The following is a 22,589-nucleotide window of genomic DNA, read 5'->3' as shown; positions in this document are numbered from 1 at the left end:
TTTGTCTTTCTCTGACTTATTTCACTTGACATAATACCTTGAAGTCTATCCATGTTACTACAAATGGTGTTATTTCATTCTTTTTTTATGACTGAGCAGTATTCCATTCTATGTATATATACTACATCTTTATCCATTCTTTTGTTGATGAACTTATCTTGTTGATGCCATATTTGGCAATTGTAAATAATACCGCTATGAACATTAGGGCTCATATAGCTTCCTGAATTAGTGTTTTTGTTTTCTTTCAGATATATATCCAGGAGTGGAATTGCTAGATCATATGGTGGTTCTATTTTTGTTTTTTTGAGAAACCTCCATGCTATTAATAAATATTTTCCATAGTGTTCCACCAGTCTGTTTCCCCACCAGCAGTATATGCCAGTTCTTTTTTCTCTACATCCTCAACACCATTTGTTAAATATTTGTGTTCTTTTTGATGATAGCCACTCTGACAGGTGCAAGATGGTATCTCATTATAGTTTTGATTTGCCTTTCTCTGATGATTAGTACTATTAAACATCTTTTCATATGCTTGTTGGCCATCTGCATGTCTTCTTTGGAGAAATGCCTAATGAGTTCTTCTACCCATTTTTTTAATGAAGTTGTTTGTTATATTTATGTTGAGTTGTATGAGCTGTTTATATATGCTACCTGTTAACCCCTTATTGATCTTACCCTTTGTAAATACTCTGTTGCATTCAGTCAGTTGTCTTCTTGTTCTGTCAACGGTTTCCTTTGCTGTGCAAAAACTCTGAAGTTCAGTTAGGTCCCATTTTTTTTATTTTTGCTTTTATATCCTTTGCTTTAGGAGAAAGATCCCCCCCCAAAATACTGCTATGATATATGTCAAAGAATGTTCAGCCTGTATTTTCCTCTAGAAGTTTCATGGTTTCTATCCAGTCTTACATTTAGGTCTTTAATCCATTTTGAGTTTATTTTTGTATATAGTGTTAGAGAATGTTCTGATTTCATTCTTTTACATGTAGCTGTCTAGTTTTCCAAGCACTGGTAACTGAAGAGACTGTCTTCTCTACGTTGTACATTCTTGCCGCCTCTGTTGTAGAGTGATTGACCATAAGTGCATAGGTTTATTTCTGGACTCTCTACTCTGTACCATTGATCTGTGTGTCTGGTTTTTATATCAGTACCATGCTGTTTTGATTACTGTAGCTTCATAGTATAGACTGAAGTCAGGGATTGTGTTGGGTATTTGGGGTCTTTTGTGTTTTTATACTAAAGCCATTGGAATTGTGATAGGGATTGCATTGAATCTGTAGATTGCCTTCAGGAGTATAGTCATTTTAACAGTATTAATTCTTCCAATCCAAGAACATGTTCTGTCTTTTCATCAGTTTATATCATCTTCAATTACTTTTATTAGCCCCTTACAGTTTTTCCAAGTACAGGTCTTTTACCTTTTTAGTGAAAGTGGTAGTCACTCAGTCTTGTCCAACTCTTTGTAACCCCATGGACTATAGCCCGCCAGACCCCTCTGTCCATGGAATTCTCCAAGCAAGAATACAGGAGTGGGTAGCCATTCCCTTCTCCAGGGGAACTTCCCGACTCAGGGCTTGGGAGACCTCCAATTTTTTTTTCTTCAAATTGTTTGGTTATTCTCTGTTTTTATCAGTATGTACACAGATGCCTGCTGGGGTTTTGAGTAGGGTTATGTTGATTCTTTACTATCTGAGCCATGAGGGAAGTCCTTTTTACATCTTTAGGTAGATTTATTCCTAGATATTTTCTTCTTTCAGATGTGACAGTAAATGAGACTGCTTCCTTAATTTCTCTTTCTGATAGTTCATTGCTAGTGTATAGAAATGTAGCAGATCTGTATATTAATTTTGTATACTGCAGCTTTTCTGAATTCATTGATGAGCTCTAGTAGTTTTCTGGTGGTATCCTTAGGATTTTTTATGTATAGTATCGTGTCATCAGCAACAGTTTCTGTTTTCATAATGATTAATGATGTTTAGCATGTTTTCATCAGCAGTTTTCCATCTGTGTATCTTTTTAAAAAAATTTATGTATTTATTTTTGCTGGGTCTTCATAGCTGCGTGCGGGCTTTTTCTAGTTGCAGCAAGTAGAAACTACTCTCTAGCTGCAGCATGCGGGTTTCTCATTGTGGTGACTTCTGTTCTAGAGCGAGGCTCCGGGGCACATGAGCTTCGGCAGATGTGGCATGTGAGCTCCAGAGCAAGCTTAGTAGTTGTGGCACATGGGCTTAGTTGCCCCACAGCATGTGGGATCTTCCTGGACCAGGGATTGAACCCATATCCCTTGCATTAGCAGGTGGATTCCTAACCACTGGACCACCAGGGAAGTCCTCAACCATCAGTGTTTCTTCTTTAGTGAAGTGTTTTTTCCAATTTTTTTTGCCCATTTGTACTAGAATTACTTATTTTCTTGATGAGTTTAGAGCAAATTTTACATACTCTAGATACAAGTTTTTTGTCAGATATATGATTTGCACATATTTCTCCCTATCTGTGGCTTGTCGTTTCATTCTCTTTGTATTGTATTTTTTGTAACACAAAAAGTTTTATGTTGATGAAATTCACTTGATAAATTTTATCTTTCATAAGTTATGCTTTGATATTTACATAAGATTATCTCTGCCTAGTCCTAAGTTCACAAAAATGTTTTCCAGAAGTTTTATGGTTGGGCTTCCCAGGTGGTGCTAGGGGTAAAGAATCCATCTGTCATGCAGGAGACACAAAAGATGCAGGTTCGATCCCTGGTCAGGAAGATTCCCCTGGAGTAGGAAATGGCAGCCCACTCTAGTATTCTTGCCTGGAAAATTCCATGGACAGAGGAGCCTGATGGGCTGCAGTCCATGATCCATTTTGAGTTAATTTTTAGTAAGTTAATTCAGTTAATTTTTTAACAAACTGTGATTATAGATTTATTAACAAACTGCACATTATAGATTTAAGTACATTTTATGTGAATATCCAATTGTTGTAGCACTAGTTATAAAAAGAATTATCTCTTCTTCATTGAATTGACTTTGAACCTTGAATTGATCTTTACAATGATATATGTACTTGCTGTTTCACAGTCGTGTACTCTCTTGATTACTCTTAATTTTTAGAAGGTCTCAGAATCAGGTGCTGGGGAGACCTCCAAATTTTTTATTCTTTAAATTGTTTGGTTATTCTCTGTTTTTGTCAGTCTGTACACAGATGCCTGCTGGGGTTTTGAGTAGGGTTATGTTGAATATATGGATCAATTTTCTTCCTCATGTATTTCTTAATTAGATTTACGAATATTTTGTTGCAGTGTTTTATTTTATTTATGTAGTAATATTTACTTGGTGTTTTTTTGGGGGGGAGGGGTCTGGTGCTATCAGGGCAATGCTGGCCTCATAATATAAATTGAAAACCATTCCCTTTCTTCTTTTTTCTGGAAGATATTTTATAGAATTGGTGTTATTTCTTTCTTTACTGTTTGGCAGAATTTTCCAGGGAAACATCTCGACCTGCATTGTTGGAGTTTTCAATTTAAAGCTATTCTGATTATTGTTTTTCTTGAGAGAACTGTGATAATTTGTGATTTTTCAAGGGATTTGTCCCTTTCATCTAATAGAATTTATGGGCATAGAGCTGTTCATAGCATTCCTCTATGAACCTTTTTAAGGCCTCCAGGATCTTCAGTGATGCGCCCTTTTTATTCCTTATGCTCATAGTTTGTCTTTTCTGTTTTTTAGTCAGACTGATTACAGCTTCATTAACTTTTTTAAGAACTAGCTTTTGGTTTCATTAAACAAAATTTAGGGGGTGGTTTTCCATTTAATTGATTTCTGGTCTGCTGTTTTCTTTCTTCTGCTTGCTTTGGCTTTGATTTCTCATTCTATTTCTAGTTTCTTAAGTTGGATATTTAGATTATTGGTTTGAATCTTCTCTCCTTTTCCAATATAAGCATTTAATACTGTAATTGTCTTTCTAAACTCTTTATAGCTGTACATCACAAATTTTGAAATATTTTGTTTGCATTTTCATTCAGAACAATGTATCTTCTGTTTTCTTTTGTGATTTCTGTTACTCATTAATTATTGAGAAGTGTGTTAATTCCCAGATATTTGGGGATTTTTCTGAATATCTTCCTGTTACTGATTTATACTTTGTATAGTTTCATTTCTTTAATATTTGTCAACATTTGTTTTATGGCCCAAAATATGGACTATGAATGTTCTATGCATAAATGTTGTAAATATTCTCTGTGCGTTTTAGAAAATATAGGATTTAGTTTTGTTTTTTCTCTACTGATGTTAAGTGGCATGTCTGTAAATGTCAATTAGATTGTTCTTTATTCTTGTTAATTTTCTATCTACTAGTTCTATTAGTTATTGGGAAAGAAATATTGAGATCTCCAAATACATTTGTGGATTTATTTATTTCTTCTTTCAGCTCTGTTGGTTTTTGCTTCATATACTTCGAAGTCTTAATGTTAGGTGCAGCATCCTCATTTAGGATTGTTATGGTTTTAGGGGAAATGACCCTTTTCTCATACTGTGTTTCACTTTATCTGGTGTAGTACGTCTTGTCCCAGAGTCTACTGTTGTCTGATAATAATATGGCACTCCAACTTTATTTTGAAAATGTTTACATAGTGTATCTTTTTCCATCCTTTTCCATCTAATTTATCTATGTCGTTTTATTTGAAGTGGGTTTTCTAGTACACAGCATAGAGTTAGGTCTTGTTTGTTTTTTGTTTGTTTGTTTGTTTTAGGTCTTGTTTTTTTATTTTTTATTTTTTTTTTATTTTTTTTTTATCTTGAAATTTTTATTTTATTTTATTTATTTATTTTTTAATTTTTTTATTAGTTGGAGGCTAATTACTTAGGTCTTGTTTTTTTAATCTGATTTTATCATCTCTTTTAATTGGTATGTTTAGATGATTTACATTTATTATAATTATTGATGTGGTTGAATTTAGGCCTATCACTTTATCATTTATTTGCTGTAGCCTCTCCATTTGTGTTCCTTTGTTCCCTCTCTCCTTCCTTCTCTCCTTTGGATTTTTTTTTTAAGTTTTTTTATTATTTCATTTAAATTTATCTAACCTTTTTTGTTTGTATTTCTTTGTATTTTTAAAAATGATTTAGTATTACAAGAAAAATACCTAACCTTAAACTCTTTATTTTGAGTTTATGTTTTGCCACTTAAAGTAGAATGTAGAATCTTAACAATCGCATGGGTCCCTTTACTTGCTCTCCTTTATGTTATAGGTTTCATGTATTTTACATCTGTGCTCAGTCACTTCAGTGGTGTCCGACTCTTTATGGCCCTGTGAGCTGTAGCCATCCAGGCTCCTCTGCTCATGGAAATTTCCAGGCAAAAATACTAGAGTGGGTTGCCACATCCTATTCCAGAGGATCTTCCCGACTCGGATCAAACCCCGCGTCGCTTGTGTCTCTTGCATTGGCAGGCAGATTCTTTACCATGCATAGCTCCACCATACATCCACATACATTTAAAGCACTGCAAGATAATATTCATGTTTTTGCTTTCAATAGTCATGCTTATCTTAAAGAACATAAAAAGGCAAAAATACTTCGTTTTATTTACTCAGGTTTTACTGTTTCTGTTGTGCTCCCTTTATTCCTACAGTTTCAAGTTTCCCTCTAGTGTTATTTCTCTTCAGCCTGAAGAACTTGCTTCAGCATCAAGTCTCATAAACAATACATGTTAGTTTTTCCTGATCTAACAGTGCCTTCATTTCACCATCATACATAAATGATACTTTGCCAAGTCTGGGTTGATATTTACATTTCTTTTAACACTTTAAAGATATTGTTCCACTGTCTTCTGTCCTGTATAATTTCCAATGAGAAATCACTAATTGTTTGAGTCGTTCTGCTTTATACAGTATTTCATTTTTCTGTGACTGCTTTCAGTGTTTTATCTTTGGTTTTCAGTGATTTTAATTATCACTGGGCATGGATTTGAGTTTATGCATTTTTTGGTTAGCTCAGCTTCTTTGATCTGTAAATTCCTAACTTCAGTTTTGGGACATTTTCAGTAATTATTTCTTTTGAGTTTTTCTGTTACCTATGTCTCATCTTCTTTGGCTCTCCAATAATACAAATGTTACTTTTTATATTTTCCCACCTCTTAAGGCTCTGTTCATTTCCTTCTGATTATTTCTCTCCCTTCTTCAGATGAAATCATTTCTGTCTTCAAATTTACCAACATTTATCTCTGTCATACCCATTCTGCTATTAATCCTATCCAGTGAATTTTTATTTCAGGTACTGTTTCAATTCTAACATTTCTGTTTAGGTCTTTTTTATAGTTCATGTTCACTTCTGTCAATAGTGTTTACCTTCCCTGGTGGCTCAGATAGTAAAGAGTCTGCCCCGCTCTGGAGACCCATGTTCAATCCCTGGGTCCGGAAGATCGCCTGGAGAAGGAAATGGCAACCCACTCCAGTATTCTTGCCTGGAGATCCCATGGTTGGAGGAGCCTGGCAGGCTACAGTCCATGGGTTTGCAAAGAGTTGGACATGACTGAGCCACTTTTCTTTCTTTCTTTCTTTTCATCTGATGGAGCATAATTATAATGGTTTCATAAAGTCTCTGATAATTCTAACATCTGGTTCATTGTTTTTCCCTTTGGAATTGATCGCATTTCCCTTTTATCTTTGTAAACCAAGTAATTTTGGATCCTGAATATTTTAAATATTATAAGAGTCGAGATCCTATTATAATCCTCCAGAGAAATTTTTGTTCGTTTTTAAAGCGTGCAGTCAGTTGGATATATTCAGACCATGAGTTTCACCTTCTTGGGGTGATGCTCTGCTGCATTGGTTCAGTCTCAGGCACAGGGGGTATGACAGTACTTGTGCCTATTTTTGTACCAGATATCCAAGGATCTCCCTGTCTAGTTTCTGAGTGGCAGGGGGTTTCCCTTTTCACAATCAAGTTTTACACAAGCCACTTGCTGTTGTTTATTTTTCAGTTTTTTATACTTTTTCTATTACTGTTTTTTAAACTTCATCCAGTTTTTAGTTGTAATTATGGGAAGAGATAAGACATAATGGGCTTTACTTCATCTTGATCTATCACATTTTGTTTCTGATTGGCATTTTAAAATGTAGAAATGTAAATTGTAAACACCTGTGGCTTAGGTTGCAGCCATGTTTATTTTCTGATGTAAATATCAAACATTTTGATATAAATATCAGACATTATTTGATACTTAAAATATCAGAGTCTCTAAATGAAGAACTTGCTAATTTCAAATATGAAAGAATGTAAAGTATCTCTTTTGGACAAGCAAAAAACCAACAGACCATTGTTACCTTTATCATTCACTTGGTTAACACAACTGATTAAAATTAGCACAGATTCACTTTTTCAAAGAAAAAGTGTTGTGAATGGCATTGAAGTACTGGTATCTGTCTTGTTTTGAAATTAATAAAGTAAAATTTGAGTTTTTGTTTTTGGTTTTTTTTTTTTTTTGGCTGTATAGTGTGGCTTGTATGATCTTGCCCCTTCCCCCTGCACTGGAAGTATGGAGTCCTAACCATTGGACCACCAGGGAATTCACAAAACTTAAACTTTTAAAACTGAAATATTTGCTTGAATTAGCTACCTTTTTAAAGAATGTGGAAAGCAATGATAAATTTATCCGTACCTTATTCAAATTATGAGGTATGCCTTCTAAATTCATTATAGCTTTTCCTTTGAAAAACAAGTGAACATGCTTATTGAAATATAGTTGCTTTAAAATATTGTGTTACTTTCAGGTGTATAGCAAAGTGATTTGGTTTTATATGTATATATATGTGTGTGTGTGTGTGTGTGTGTGTGTGTGTGTGTGTGTGTGTGTGTGTGTGTGTGTGTGTGTGTGGTGTGTGTGTGTGTGTATATATATATATATATATATATGTATACTCCAAAAATAACTCCAGAAAGGGATGGAGCCAAAGCAAAAACAACACCCAGTTGTGGATGTGACTGGTGATAGAAGCAAGGTCCAACGCTGTAAAGAGCGATATTGCATAGGAACCTGGAATGTTAGGTCCATGAATCAAGGCAAATTGGAAGTGGTCAAACAGGAAACGGCAAGAGTGAATGTCGACATTCTAGGAATCAGCAAACTAAAATGGACTGGAATGGGTGAATTTAACTCAGATGACCATTATATCTACTACTGTGGGCAGGAATCCCTTAGAAGAAATGGAGTAGCCATCATGGTCAACAAGAGAGTCCGAAATGCAGTACTTGGATGCAAGCTCAAAAACGACAGAATGATCTCTGTTTGTTTCAAAGGCAAACCATTCAATATCTCGGTAATCCAAGCCTATGCCCCAACCAGTAATGCTGAAGAAGCCAAAGTTGAACGGTTCTATGAAGACCTACAGGACCTTTTAGAACTAACACTCAAAAAAGATGTCCTTTTCATTATAGGGGACTGGAATGCAAAAGTAAGAAGTCACGAAATACCTGGAGTAACAGGCAAATTTGGCCTTGGAGTACGGAATGAGCAAGGCAAAGGCTAATAGAGTTTTGCCAAGAGAACGCACTGGTCATAGCAAATACCCTCTTTCAACAACACAAGAGAAGACTCTACACATGGACATCACCAGATGGCCAACACCGAAATCAGATTGATTATATTCTTTGCAGCCAAAGATGGAGAAGCTGTATACAGTCAGCAAAAACAAGACCAGGAGCTGACTGTGGCTCAGATCAAGAACTCCTTATTGCCAAATTCATACTTAAACTGAAGAAAGCAGGGAAAACCACTAGACCATTCATGTATGACCTAAATCAAATCCCTTATGACTATACAGTGGAAGTGAGAAATAGATGTAAGGGGCAAGATCTGATAGAGAGCCTGATGAACTATGGACTGAGGTTTGTGACATTGTACAGGAGACAGGGATCAAGATCATTCCCAAGGAAAAGAAATGGAAAAAGGCAAAATGGTTATCTGAGGAGGCATTACAAATAGCTGTGAAAAGAAGAGAAGCAAAAAGCAAAGGAGAAAAGGAAAGATATTCCCATTTGAATGCACAGTTCCAAAGAATAGCCAGGAGAGATAAGAAAGCCTTCCTCAGCAATCAATGCAAAGAAATAGAGGAAAACAACAGAATGGGAAAGACTAGAGATCTCTTCAAGAAAATTAGAGATATCAAGGGAACATTTCAGGGAAAGATGGGTTCGATAAAGGACCGGAATGGTATGGACCTAACAGAAGCAGAAGATATTAAGAAGAGGTGGCAAGAATACACAGCAGAACTGTACAAAAACGATCCTCACGACCCAGATAATCACAATGGTGTGATCACTGACCTAGAGCCAGACATCCTGGAATATGAAGTCAAGTGGGCCTTAGAAGGCATCACTACGAACAAAGCTAGTGGATATGATGGAATTCCAGTTAAGCTATTTCAAATCCTGAAAGATGATTCTGTAAAAGTGCTGCACTCAATATGCCAGCAAATTTGGAAAACTCAGCAGTGGCCACAGGACTGGAAAAGGTCAGTTTTCATTCCAATCCCAAAGAAAGGCAATCCCAAAGAATGCTCAAACTACCACACAATTGCACTCATCTCATACGCTAGTAAAGTAATGCTCAAAATTCTCCAAGCCAGGCTTCAGCAATATGTGAACCGTGAACTTCCAGATGCTCAAGCTGGTTTTAGAAAAGGCCAAGGAACCAGAGATCAAATTGCCAATATCCGCTGGATCATCGAAAAAGCAAGAGAGTTCCAGAAAAACATCTATTTCTGCTTTATTGACTATGCCAAAGCCTTCGACTGTGTGGATCACAATAAACTGTGGAAAATTCTGAAAGAGATGGGAATACCAGACCACCTGACCTGCCTCTTGAGAAACCTATATGCAGGTCAGGAAGCAACAGTTAGAACTGGAACAACAAACTGGTTCCAAATAGGAAAAGGAGTACGTCAAGGCTGTATATTGTCACCCTGCTTACTTAACTTATATGCAGAGTACATCATGAGAAATGCTGGACTGGAAGAAGCACACGCTGGAATCAAGATTGCTGGGAGAAATATCAATAACCTCAGATATGCAGATAACACCACCCTTATGGCAGAGAGTGAAAAGGAACTAAAAAGCCTCTTGATGAAAGTGAAAGAGGAGAGTGAAAAAGTTGGCTTAAAGCTCAACATTCAGAAAACTAAGATCATGGCATCTGGTCCCCTCACCTCATGGGAAATAGATGGGGAGACAGTGGAAACAGTGTCAGACTTCATTTATTTGGGCTCCAAAACCACTGCAGATGGTGATTGCAGCCATGAAATTAAAAGACGCTTACTCCTTGGAAGGAAAGTTATGACCAACCTAGATGGCATATTAAAAAGCAGAGACATTACTTTGCCAACAAAGGTCCGTCTAGTCAAGGATATGGTTTTTCCAGTGGTCACGTATGGATGTGAGAGTTGGACTGTGAAGAAAGCTGAGCGCCGAAAAATTGATGCTTTTGAACTGTGGTGTTGGAGGAGACTCTTGAGAGTCCCTTGGACTGCAAGGAGATCCAACCAGTCCATCCTGAAGGAGATCAGTCCTGGGTGTTCATTGGAAGGACTGATGCTGCAGCTGAAACTCCAGTACTTTGGCCACCTCATGCGAAGAGTTGACTCCTTGGAAAAGACCCTGATGCTGGGAGGGATTGGGGGCAGGAGGAGAAGAGGACGACAGAGGGTGAGATGGCTGGATGGCATCACCAACTCAATGGGCATGAGTTTGATTAAACTCCGTGAATTGGTGATGGACAGGGGGCCTGGCGTGCTGCGGTTCACGGGGTCGCAAAGAGTCGGACACGACTGAGCCACTGAACTGAACTGACTGATATATATGTAATCAAAAATATACATAAATATTCCATTATTTTCCATTAAGGTATTTATAAGATATTTGACTGTAGTTCCCTGTGCTATACAGTTAAATCCATGTTGTTTATCTGTTTTATATATGGTAGTGTATATCTGTTAGTCCCATACTCCTGAGCTATCCCTCCCTCCTTTTCTGTTTGGTAATTAAGTTTTCTATGTCTGTGAATCTGGGTCTGTTTTGTAAGTTAAGTTTCTTTGTAATACTTTTTAGATCCCACATTTAAGTGTTACCATATAATGTTTGTCTTTGTCTGACTTACTTCACTTAGTATGATAGACTCTAGGTCCATCCATGTTGCTGCAAATGGCGTTATTTCATTCTTTTTCTCAACATTCCTTTGTGTGCGTGTATGTATATATTCAAGTATGTATATATACATGTATGTATATGTGTGTGTGTGTGTATCACATCCTCTTTATCCACTCATCCGTTGATGGTTACTTAGGTTACTTCCATGTCTTGTCTATTATATGTATCTTTTTCAATTAGGGATTTTGTCTTTTCCAGATCTATGCCCAGGAATGGGATTGCTGGATCATATGTTAACCCTATTTTTAGATTTTTAGGGAACCTCCATACTGTTCATAGTCACTCAGTTGTGTCTGACGCTTTGTGACCCCGTGGACTGTAGCCCACCAGGCTCCTCTGTCTGGAATTCTCCAGGCAGGAATCCTGGAGTGGGTAGCCTTCTCCAGGAGATCTTCCCACCCCAGCAATCAAACCCAGGTCTCCTCCATTGCAAGCGGATGCTTTACTTGTGCCTCCAGGGAACTTTCTCACCAACAGTGTAGGAGGGTTCCCTTTTCTCCACACCCTCTCTAGCAAGTATTTTTTTGTAGACTTTTAGATGACAGTCATGCTGACCTATGTGAAGTGGTACTTCATTATAACTTTGATTTGCATTTCTCTGATGATTAGCAATGCTGAAATCTTTTCACGTGCCTGTTGGCCATCTGTATGTTCTCTTTGAGGAAATGTTTATTTAGGTCTTTTGCCCATTTTTTATGAGATTTTTTAAAATATTGAGCTCTATGAAATATTTATGTATTTTGGAAATTAAGCCCTTCTTCATTGCATTGTTTGCAAATATTTTATCTGAGGCCACAGGTTGTCTTTTCGTTAAAATTTTACAGCAAGTGAACTTTTGATAAACGTTGAATGGTTTCATTCACAAAAAGACAAATTTAGTGATTTCATTTATATAAAGATTAGTTACTAATTAAATCATTTAGGGAAGTATATTTACGTAAATTTTATTTTTGAAAGATCTGTTGCTATATAGATACTCATACTAATGAACAAGCATAATAAAGTTGGAAATGCTTATAAGGAGACTAGGAAATAGTTTATTGGTGTCCATTGTTAAACCTTTATGATTTTATTGTAAAAAGGTAACCTTAGGAATAAATTTACTTTTTGTGCAGAAGAACCATTTAAAGTAGTTTATTAAAGCACCCATGAATAAACTCTGCTTGTAAATTAAAGTAAGAAATTGGTCCTTAAGTTTGTATTCTGAATGGACTTTCGTCCAAAATGTCACACAAGTAGGAAGGTGATTAAAATCACCTTTGAAATATCTCTCATCTTTATGTGTAACAGTATTTGGCTTCTTTGGTTCAAGTTTGGGCTCTGTTGTCCTCTTTACATTAACCTCTCTATGAGATTTGTTGCTTGGATTAAGGTAAAATAGCGTTATAAAAATTCAGACTTGGGTCCATTTTGAAATGACTTATCGTTAACTATTAGGATCAGACATTTGTAAATTTTTAAAAATTTACTTTCTTCTCTCCCTTTGAATTAGGTGCTCTGTGGATGTGTATAGTTTTAAATCCCCACTGCAAGTTGGAGCAGAAGGCCATTTGGTTAAAACAGCTAAAAAAGTGGAATGGTGTTGATGTCTGTCCATGGGAAGATGGAAATCATGGCAGTGAATTACCCAACTTAACCAATGCTCTGCCTCAGGGTGCAAATGCCAACCAAGGTGAGTCCACGGTGATAATGTGCTCATTTTGTACCTACTTAATTGTGCATCTATGGTTATAACAGTAACTTACAATAAATTTGGGAACATTATTGTACTCACTTAAGTTACTGTAACTCATGGACTTAATGTTTTGATGTGAATGTGTATGTGTGTTTTAATTTTTATGCAAGATCTTTCTATGTTTTTTTTTCATATTCTCAGAATACAGATGGATGTAATACTTACATGTACTAGTATGTGTTAAAATTGCATACTAATTAGTTTGATTTTTTTTTTTTTTTAATCATTTTATGGGGGTTAGTGAATTACTATGTGAAACAAAATTATTGAGAGACCTGAGGAACTGTTATTCTATGTGTTGGTCAGTTCTTATCTGGGATACTATACTATGTAATCAGTTAGAAATTCTTAGTTTTAGAATGTAGCAAGTAAACATTTCACTCCTGGAACTACAGGGCAATGGAGTGCTGCTGGCATTCAGACTGGGAACATTCTTTATTGTGAAAGGACTGTCTGGCGTACTTGCTCCCACCTACTGTAGGCTAATAGTACCTTCCAGTCTTTGGCAGCTAATGCTCCCAGGCATTTCCAAATATCCTCTGAAGTACCTCTATCTCTCATTTCTCTACCGTTTTGTGTGTGTGTGTGTGTGTGTGTGTGTTTAAAGTTTCTCTTTCTCTGTTGGGCCCACCCATTCAGGTCAAGTCTTTCTCATCTTAAAAAAAGTCATTCTTGCCCTCATTGTCCCTGCTAGCTACTGACAGATTTTCTCCTTTCACATCCAAATATTTAGTTAATTCTTGCTAATAACAATGTCATTCACTGTCACTGTTTTTGTGTAATTTAGTGCTGCCACACCCCCTTTTTTGAGAAAACGTGAAAGACTTTAAATTTATGATATATGCAAAATGGGAGTTAAATGACATCAGGAGGATTCAGGAATCAAGACTGTCTTTCCGTGTGTGCGGATTCTGTCTGTAGTTGGTACTCCTGGAAAGAGCTGGACAGTGCTGAGTATGAAATGTGATGTTAGCATTGTGTTTTCTGTCTCTACAGAGAGAGAAAATAATATGTATTATTCCATAGGGACTTGTCCAATCAAAAAGAGGTTTTAGGCCTTGGGAAGGATGATTGTCTAGCTCTCCTTTGTCTGGAGATATTTGCCTTGGGAATTCAGTATTTGAAATCTGTCACATCTTTATTGCCCATGATGATTTTATTTAATAATTTCAAAGAAAATAAATCTGCCTCTTATACCCCAAGTTTTTTTGTAGAGGCTCAGAATTTTCAAGTTTAACAATTCATTTATTGTCTTCCATTGCTAGGAAAAGGATGTTTACATCTACATAGGCAATATATCTTTGATCTCTTCTTGGCTTTATTATATTTAGAGGCTTCTTCGTGGCTGCCATCCTAACATTTTACAGTGTACTTTTACTTTCCATTTGTTTATTTTACCCTTGGTTAAACTTGACTATTCCATAGGCTTTAGAAAACTTCTTAGGAAGTGGTCCAACCTCCAGATAAAACATCTTCATTTATGGATTGACCTAGGGATATGCAGTTAGGACTAGTTTCTAAGGGCAGAATTTATGGCTGCTGTGCCTCAAAGCACGGGGGCTCCTCCTTTTAGCAGAACACCCATGTTATCCGGAGGGGCTGGCAGAGGAGACAGCCCTACAGCGGGTCTCAGGTGCTCAGCCTGCAGTGCTTGTGCTGGAGGGCTGAGCAGACTGGCTAGCAGAGAGCCTCTGGGCCTGCAGAGCCCAGCAGCCATGCAGGTGGATGAAGGGTGCACGTGGTGGGACCGCGGGCAGAATTGCATGTGTTTGCACATCAGAACGAATGTGAAGCACAAATCAGGCCCCGTCTTTGTGAGATTATTTCTTAGAATTAGTTGACAGCATTAGAATCCACACCCTTAGAGTAGTGTTTTTTTTTTTTTAAATATATCTGAATGAGAGCCTTTTTTAATTTTATCTTTTTTGATTGAAAAAACTAATATTATTTTATATGTGTGTGTGCTTAGTCGCTCAGTTGTATCCAGCTCTTTGCAACCCCATGGACTGTAGCCCACCAGGCTCCTCTGTCCATGGGGTTCTCCAGGCCAGAATTACTGGAGTGGGTAGCCTTTCCCAACCTGGGGATTGAACCCAGGTCTCCCACATTGCAGGCGGATTCTTTACCCTCTGAGCCGCCAGGGAAGCCTGAGAATACTAGAGTGGGTAGCCCATCCCTTTTCCAGGGGAACTTCCTGACCCAGGAATCAAACTGGGGTCTCCTGCATTGCAGGTGGATTCTTTACTAGCTGATGATGATGATTTCGTCTCCAGGTCGTGTCCGACTCTTGCAGCCCCATGGACTGTAGCTCGCCAGGCTCCTCTGTCTGTGGGGTTTTCCAGGCAAGAATACTAGAGTGGGTTGCCCTTTACTTCTCCTACTTTGCCAGCTTAGCTACCACAAATTTGTGTGTTTATCATTCTAACCATTTAAGATCATCTGTTTCTCTGTTTTCTGTGCTCTTGCAAAAAAATTTAAAAACATAAGATATATAAGATAAAAATTGACCAGAAAAAAAGAAAAAAAAAGAAACTGACCAGGACTTCCCTGGTAGTCCAGTGGTTTCGACTCCACATTGCCACTGCAGAGGGTGCAGTTTCCATCCTTGGCTGAGGAAACAGATCCCACATGCTGAGTGGCAAAAAAAAATAAAAATGACCATAATTTTGATACTTAATCAAATCAATTTTTTAAGTCATTATCTGTGTACATTTTTTTGTTTCTGTGCTATTGCAGAGCTTTGTATCTTACGTTTTCTTTTAAACAGTATTTAGTCTTTTTTGTTATGATTGGTATTATTGATCTCTTAGAGCCAACCACTGTAAAAAGTCTGGTATGTGTCTTCTATGTATGTCTATGATCTTACAGTCACACAAAAACACGAAACGTTAAGATTTTAATTTTTTAAATGGAATTGATGCCACAGTGGATCAAGTAGACAGATAGGACTTTCATTCTCTTAGTGTGTGCCTAATACTACGTTGCCCTTTTAAAGTCTTCTTTTAATTTTAAATTCTGTTTCTGTGATTTGAGTTAAATGAAATGGCACAGCTGCTTAACATTTAACATGTGATTTGGATTTTGGAGTATTTGAAGTCATGGAATCAGTTTCTTGTTGGGTAGGGGTATATTTATTCTGCTCTGCAAAAAGCCCTGGTAGGTTCCAAAGGCTATGAAATACAAGGTCTTCTCTCCCCACCTGCAAAGTGTATACTGTCTGCTACTAACAGGAAGTCTGGGCAGGGGCCAGAACAGATACATCAATGTTTATGCCTCTCAAATTGTCTGTCATCCATGCATTTTGATATGTCTGCCATTCAAGTACAGCTGTCTAAGTCCACCTGAGACCAAGCTGAAGTAATGTCTCTTTCTGTTAAAAACCATTCAGAAACCTTCCAGAACAGCTGACATAGCTGAATTTGGAGTGAGGTTGTCTCTGTTTTGATCTTGACTGCCATTGCCTGGGTGTGTGACCTTGGCAAGTCACGTCACTTCTCTCGATTTTCAGTTCCATCAGCAGAATAGAGGGTTTGGCCTGGATAAGTTTTCAGAGCTTTTCTTGATTCAGGTGTGTTTTGATTTTTGTGATTTCCTTTATGTCTGCTTAGCCAAACTCCAAGGACAGGAGGATGAAACTTTACCAACTAAGGAAGCTCTGATTTTACTTCTTATTTAGTTAAGTCTCAGAACAGTGAGGGATGATACTTGAGCTAAATAAAGCACCCATAAATAAAAATAGTTGTTACCCTGATTGTCAGTTGAGGCTCTTTCTAAGGTTTGTGCCACAGTTGAAGGTAAGTCTGGAGTGGGACCCAAGGGCTGGGAGGGCAGGTAGAATTTGAACCATGTTTTCCAGAAGAACTGAATAATCCCAGAAGTTGGGGTAAGAATATCCTTTATTCCCCAAACATTTCTTTTCTCCGTCAGGTCCTGAGACTTGAACCCTCTTCGGAGTGTGTGCTTCTGCTCTTTTGTGATGCCCCAGCATACACTATGCTGGGGACGTCACACCAGTCATGGAACCTGCACGGGAGTCAGGAGGCAGCCTGTAGGGCAAGGTAAGTGCGCTGGTTTGTTTTGTAGCTATGTTGTGTGGCTTTGTGAAATGTTAAATATATGCATTTATGCCCTTTGGGATATAAAGTGCCATTTCATCATTATATCCCAAGAAGCATAATAATTTTAATTGTGCAAAACCGCACAATATAGTTAAAAAATACAACCAAAAGCACAACCCTTCTGCATATTTTTAAAGGCTGATTGCATCTTCCTGAAAGGTTCCATGGCTGGTGTCTCATCTCTTGCATAGTGTTTGTTGATCCCATCAGGGCAGCCCACCACAGCACCTCAGAAATGGGGAGCAGTGAGTTTTCCTGTGATTTTTGTGCTGAGTGCCTCCTCTGAGTGTATTTGGCATGGAAACTAGATGTGACAATTCTTTTTGCAGGACGCCTTTAACCTTAGCTTTGATGGCTGCAGAGTGTGTGTGTTTGATAAAACAAGAGAATGAATGGTGGCTCTTTGGGCTGATTTGCCTCCTAATAACTTAGGACATGAGACTATTCACCCTCCATCCTTCTGCTTAGGGGGTGCAGGACAGTCTGTGTGGGTGTGTTCATGAACATCTGGCCACAGAATGGTATGGTATGAAACTGATTTATTGACGTGTGAATCATAGCTGACACGGCTTTCTGAATTGTGGAAAAAACAGATTCATCGAACAGGCCACATCGGACAGTGTTCACCCGAGCCATCGAGGCATGCGATCTCCACTGGCAGGATAGCCACTTGCAGCACATTATCAGCAGTGACCTATACACCAACTACTGTTACCATGACGACACTGAAAACTCCCTCTTTGACTCCCGCGGGTGGCCCCTCTGGCATGGTAAGTGGCCAAACCGGAAAGACATTTCCATGACTTACTTCTTTGTTTAGTTTCTATAGCATTACTGGAGTGGGAGGTGGAGAGTTGAGGGATTCAATGGGAGATGGATGAATGCTTGGCAATAGGAGTTTTTCATTCAAATCCAAGTTTAGAAATGGTTTCTTGTGTCTTTTTAATAGTATTTTGGGGGAAACATCTTACTATTAAATCCTCTTTTTATAGATATATCTGATAATGGCAACTTTCCCCCCTTAACTTTCTGTTTTAGAACATGTTCCTACAGCCTGTGCGCGAGTGGATGCGTTACGTTCTCATGGGTACCCCAGAGAAGCACTGAGACTAGCAATAGCTATTGTTAACACATTAAGACGACAGCAACAGAAGCAGTTGGAAATGTTCCGAACTCAGAAAAAAGGTGAATGTGTGAAGGAGTTTGTTTCTATTGGAATGGGATTCTTGCTGATGATGTCACTAGGTTTTATATTCCTTGGGGGAGAGAGAGCTTTTACAATTAGAGCCATGGAGATGGCTTCACTTACCACTCTTTTGAAATGTTTAATAGCTAGCTAATCTGTGACAAATTTTAGGCATTTTCCCTCTCCAGTTGAATGTTGTGAAACGTAAGTTTTTGTTTTTTTTTAAGTTTCTTAGTTTCCTAAGTTAATTTTTTAAGGGGGAAGTTTTTTTGTTTTTTAACTGTTTGAGTTATGTAGTATGTCTGAATTACCTAAAATGCAAGTTAACCAGATATATTTCATTCTGTGAAGAAACGTTTTAATTGTGACAATAAGGGCTCCAGTGGTAGACTGCCTATGTTTGAATTCTGGCAAGAGGTCCCGGCTGGAGACCTCAGGCATTGACTTGACCTTAATCTGTGGATTGGGGCTCAATTGGGGGCTTGTCTCCTGGAGACAAGATTAAACTAGTTATTTCCTATTAGGTGCTGAAAGCAGGCCTCACATAATATAAAAGCACTGTAAAACATTTTAATTGTAATAACTTGTACATCAGGACATGATGTGTATTTAAAGTGACCAAATAGAACTCCTGGATTTTTTTTAGATTCTGTAAATAACCTTTGATGAGTTATCAACTGGCAGAACATATTTAACTCCTCTTTGTCTCAGTTTATTAGTCTTTTAAATTTTAAATAAGCATTACTTAGTAATAATAATAGCAACAGAGTTATATTACATGCATAAGGCCCTGATCAGAAGAAAGAAATATGTATGCTTTCTCTGCTTCTTTTTCTTTTGTACGTGTAGATCTTTTTTATTTTTCTTTGGTATGATTGTTTTGTTTTTACTCTGGAATTTTATATCTCAGTCAGAGAGAAGTAGTTTTAGTTGTGATTTTTTTGGCTTATATTTTCATTTTATTCCTTGGGCAATTATACACACATCTAGGGTATAGCTGAAAATTATCAAAAGTTGAAGTGGGCTGCAGATTAGACTGTTGTAATATTTTATATCCCCTATATTATAAGTATTAAAAATGTTAACTAACAATCATTTTTTGATGAAAGAAAGTTCCAAAGTTACCACATGAACCAAGAAAGGGGGAGCTCAGATGGGACTGGAATGTGATATCCCTGAAAGTCATTATTTTGTCCAGTTCTTCATGTTCATCATATCATCACTGGTTACCAGATATATTTGCAGAATATGTTGCTTGGCCCTTTGCAAAATTTTTCTGAAATCTCTCCCTTCACCTAAACACATACAATATATGGCCAAGAGGCATTTACTTCTGAAAAGCAGAAAGGATGAAAATAGGCTAAGAGAGAATGAAGTTATTATACTGCAACAGGAAAGCTTGCTCTTGATGATCATTGGAGTTTTGAAACTTTACTGCTCTTTACTAAAAAATGTTTTTAAAATGAGTTTAATTTAAATGTTACAATATCTAAGAAATACAAAATGTAAAAATGTTAGTTCATGTAGATTAAGCTGAAACACATGTTAAGGTATTAATAGCTGCCTTTGAGGTCTCAGACTCATTTCTGTTTTATCCTTTACGTAATGAAAATTTTAAATTCAGACTATTCTTTACTAGTACTACATATCTATATATCTTTCCCTACTTTATTTTTGTTTGTCCATATTCAAAGAATAGGTGTTTTTGTACTGTTATAATTCCAAATTGCTGTAGCAGTTATTTCTTATGGGGCCAAGATTAGTAAATAAAATATCTTGTACATTTTCAATAATATTTGGCATATGTCAACTTTTTTTAAAAAAGATATAATTGACATACAACATTAGTTTCAGGTATACAACATAATGATTCCATATTTATATATGTTTTAAAATGATTGCCACAGTAAGTCTAATACACACACACATACACACATATATGTATTTGTGTGTGTGTATATATATAGAGAAAGAGAGAGAGAGAGACAGACAGACAGACTTGTTGCTAAGAGTAATGCTCATGTTTCTGTTTTCATCCTGGTTGTGTATATTAAAAGCCAGTGACAGAAATTGAAGGGAAAGACCCTTCCAAGGAATCTACTACTCAGTTTCCATAAATTATAATACATTGTGCCAGGCCATGCTTTATTTTTATGTACTAATAGTTGGTAGTCCAAAACAGAAGACTTCTAAAGGAGTATTGAACTTGTGGAATAGCTCTTTAGCTATTTAGAAGCCAATATTTTTCTTGTTTATTTTATATAATATGTAGTTTTTATTGTACTTTCCTTCAAGAACGAACTACTACTATTTATTATTTTAGTAAATACTTACATGTAAAGTACTGCATTGTTTACAATAATGGGATATATCCTAAAGTATTTGCAGCTTTTTTCTCAGCACTCTAACTTGAGAGTTTTAAAGTTCTAACATTCTGTGAAGAAAATGGAAAGGATGCATTCCATCCAAATTATATGTTATCTTCTGTTGTAGTTCCCCTTTGTGGAAAAGTTTCTCTCTTAAATGGCTTACATATCCATGATAAGGAAGACTCTTATAAGGTGATAGGGGAGTTCAAGTCTGACCCAGAGTATAGCTGCTCTTTAGACTCTATTTTAGATGACTCAGTGAGCCTGGACTCTAAGAATATCTTCTTAATAAAGTTGTAGTTAGCCAATGATAATTCCAGGGGGAATTCTTGGTTCTCTTTAAAGCCACTCCTAGGAGGTGAGGAGAGTTGTCCTTAGCTTCTCAGGTGAAAAATTGGAATTCATTTTTCCTCATACATTATAATTTAATAGTGTAAACAATAATGTCAACCTAGTACCCTGGACACATGAATTAAACAGATCACCAGCCCAGGTTGGATGCATGAGACAAGTGCTCAGGGCTGGTGCACTGGGAAGACCCAGAGGGATGGGATGGGGAGGGAGGTGGGAGGGGGGATCGGGATGGGGAACACATGTAAATCCATGGCTGATTCATGTCAATGTATGGCAAAAACAACTACAACATTGTAAAGTAATTAGCCTCCAACTAATAAAAATAAATGAAAAAAAAATTTTTTTTAAATAAATAAATAGATGTTTGAGAGCTTTCCTGGGAGTTAACACCATTTATGTTGATTCACAGATGACCCTTTAGAACTTAAAATAGTTCACAAGTTGGGGTTTTACAAAACCTTGTTTTTTTTTTCTTTTTTTTTTCATTTATTTTTATTAGTTGGAAGCTAATTACTTTACAATATTGCCTTGTTTTTTAATTAAAGAGGAATTTTGAATTGAATGTAGTAGTAATTTGTGAGGGTGCTGCTATTAAACGGTAAAGCCTTTCTTTCCTCTACTTCTCTCCATATCTCAATTCTCTTTTCTTACACAGAGCTACCCCATAAAAGTATAACCTCAATAACCAATCTGGAGGGCTGGGTTGGACACCCCCTGGACCCTGTGGGCACACTTTTCAGCAGCCTTATGGAAGCCTGCCGCACTGACGACGAAACCTTCCCTGTGTTCTCAGATTTTACAGGTAAAAATGAAACATAAAAATAAAACAATAAAAACATTGACGTTTGTCTCATGTGCTTCCCCCCTCTAAACCCTGAATGGCGCTAGGCACTGGTCATTGTTCTTCACTGTTTCTTTTATGAATCCATGTAGTTAACAGGACCAGCAGTTAGCAGGAAACGGTACTCCCACTTTTTAGGCAGACTTCTCAAACTGGGAAAAGTCTTGGAGTTGACAGTTGGCAGCATGTATCAAGAACCTAAAAATATTCATTCCCTTCTAATCAGTGATTGTACATCTAAGAATTTATCTGTGTTTCTTACTATTTTCCAGCATAAAGATATAAAATAAGGATGTACATCATATGGCAGGGAAGAAGGTTTGTACCTTTGCTGCTCCCATGACTGGATTAGCTTGGAGAGTTAATTATCTAGCCTGTGGTGGTTGCCCTCATGGATTTTGGTGACCCAAACTCTGTCAGGCGGGTGAGGGTATGACTCTGAATCCACTTTCCTTGGGAGTTTGACAGTTGAAGTTTGTTAAGAATTTCTAAATAGAAGCACCTTAACAGTGATAATACGATGTTCAAAGAATCATTCTCTTTCAACAACTGATGACTCTGATAACAAAAAGGACCATGAAATTGAGTTACATACATGTTGTGTTCTCTACTGTTCTTATTATAAATTACAACATTGATGTAAAAGTATGAAAATTTTTTCAATTCTAGACTTTAAAAAATTGGTAGCTATTACAGTCATCATGTAACTTTACTCTTGGTCAATTAAAGATTTGTTTACTGTTAAGTATTCTTAGTATCTCTTCTTAGGTTTCTGGTTCTCTTTGGTGATTCCTTTTTAA

At 37.0% G+C, this 22,589-nt stretch overlaps 1 protein-coding gene across 2 annotated transcripts in view; it reads left to right on the top strand.

The window, feature by feature from the left end:
• ZSWIM6 (zinc finger SWIM-type containing 6) overlaps positions 1-22,589 on the top strand; it is a 211,403-nt gene that overhangs the window by 173,928 nt on the left and 14,886 nt on the right. For both annotated transcript variants that reach the window (XM_043887580.1, XM_043887581.1), the window contains exons 5-8: positions 12,679-12,858; positions 17,633-17,809; positions 18,078-18,224; positions 21,604-21,750. In XM_043887580.1, coding sequence (XP_043743515.1) covers positions 12,679-12,858; positions 17,633-17,809; positions 18,078-18,224; positions 21,604-21,750 — 651 coding nt within the window. The remainder of the gene's footprint in view (positions 1-12,678; positions 12,859-17,632; positions 17,810-18,077; positions 18,225-21,603; positions 21,751-22,589) is intronic.

This window comes from Cervus elaphus, chromosome 25 (assembly GCF_910594005.1).
Source record: "Cervus elaphus chromosome 25, mCerEla1.1, whole genome shotgun sequence".
Lineage (NCBI taxonomy): Eukaryota > Metazoa > Chordata > Mammalia > Artiodactyla > Cervidae > Cervus > Cervus elaphus.
This window is presented reverse-complemented; position numbering and strand designations above follow the sequence as displayed.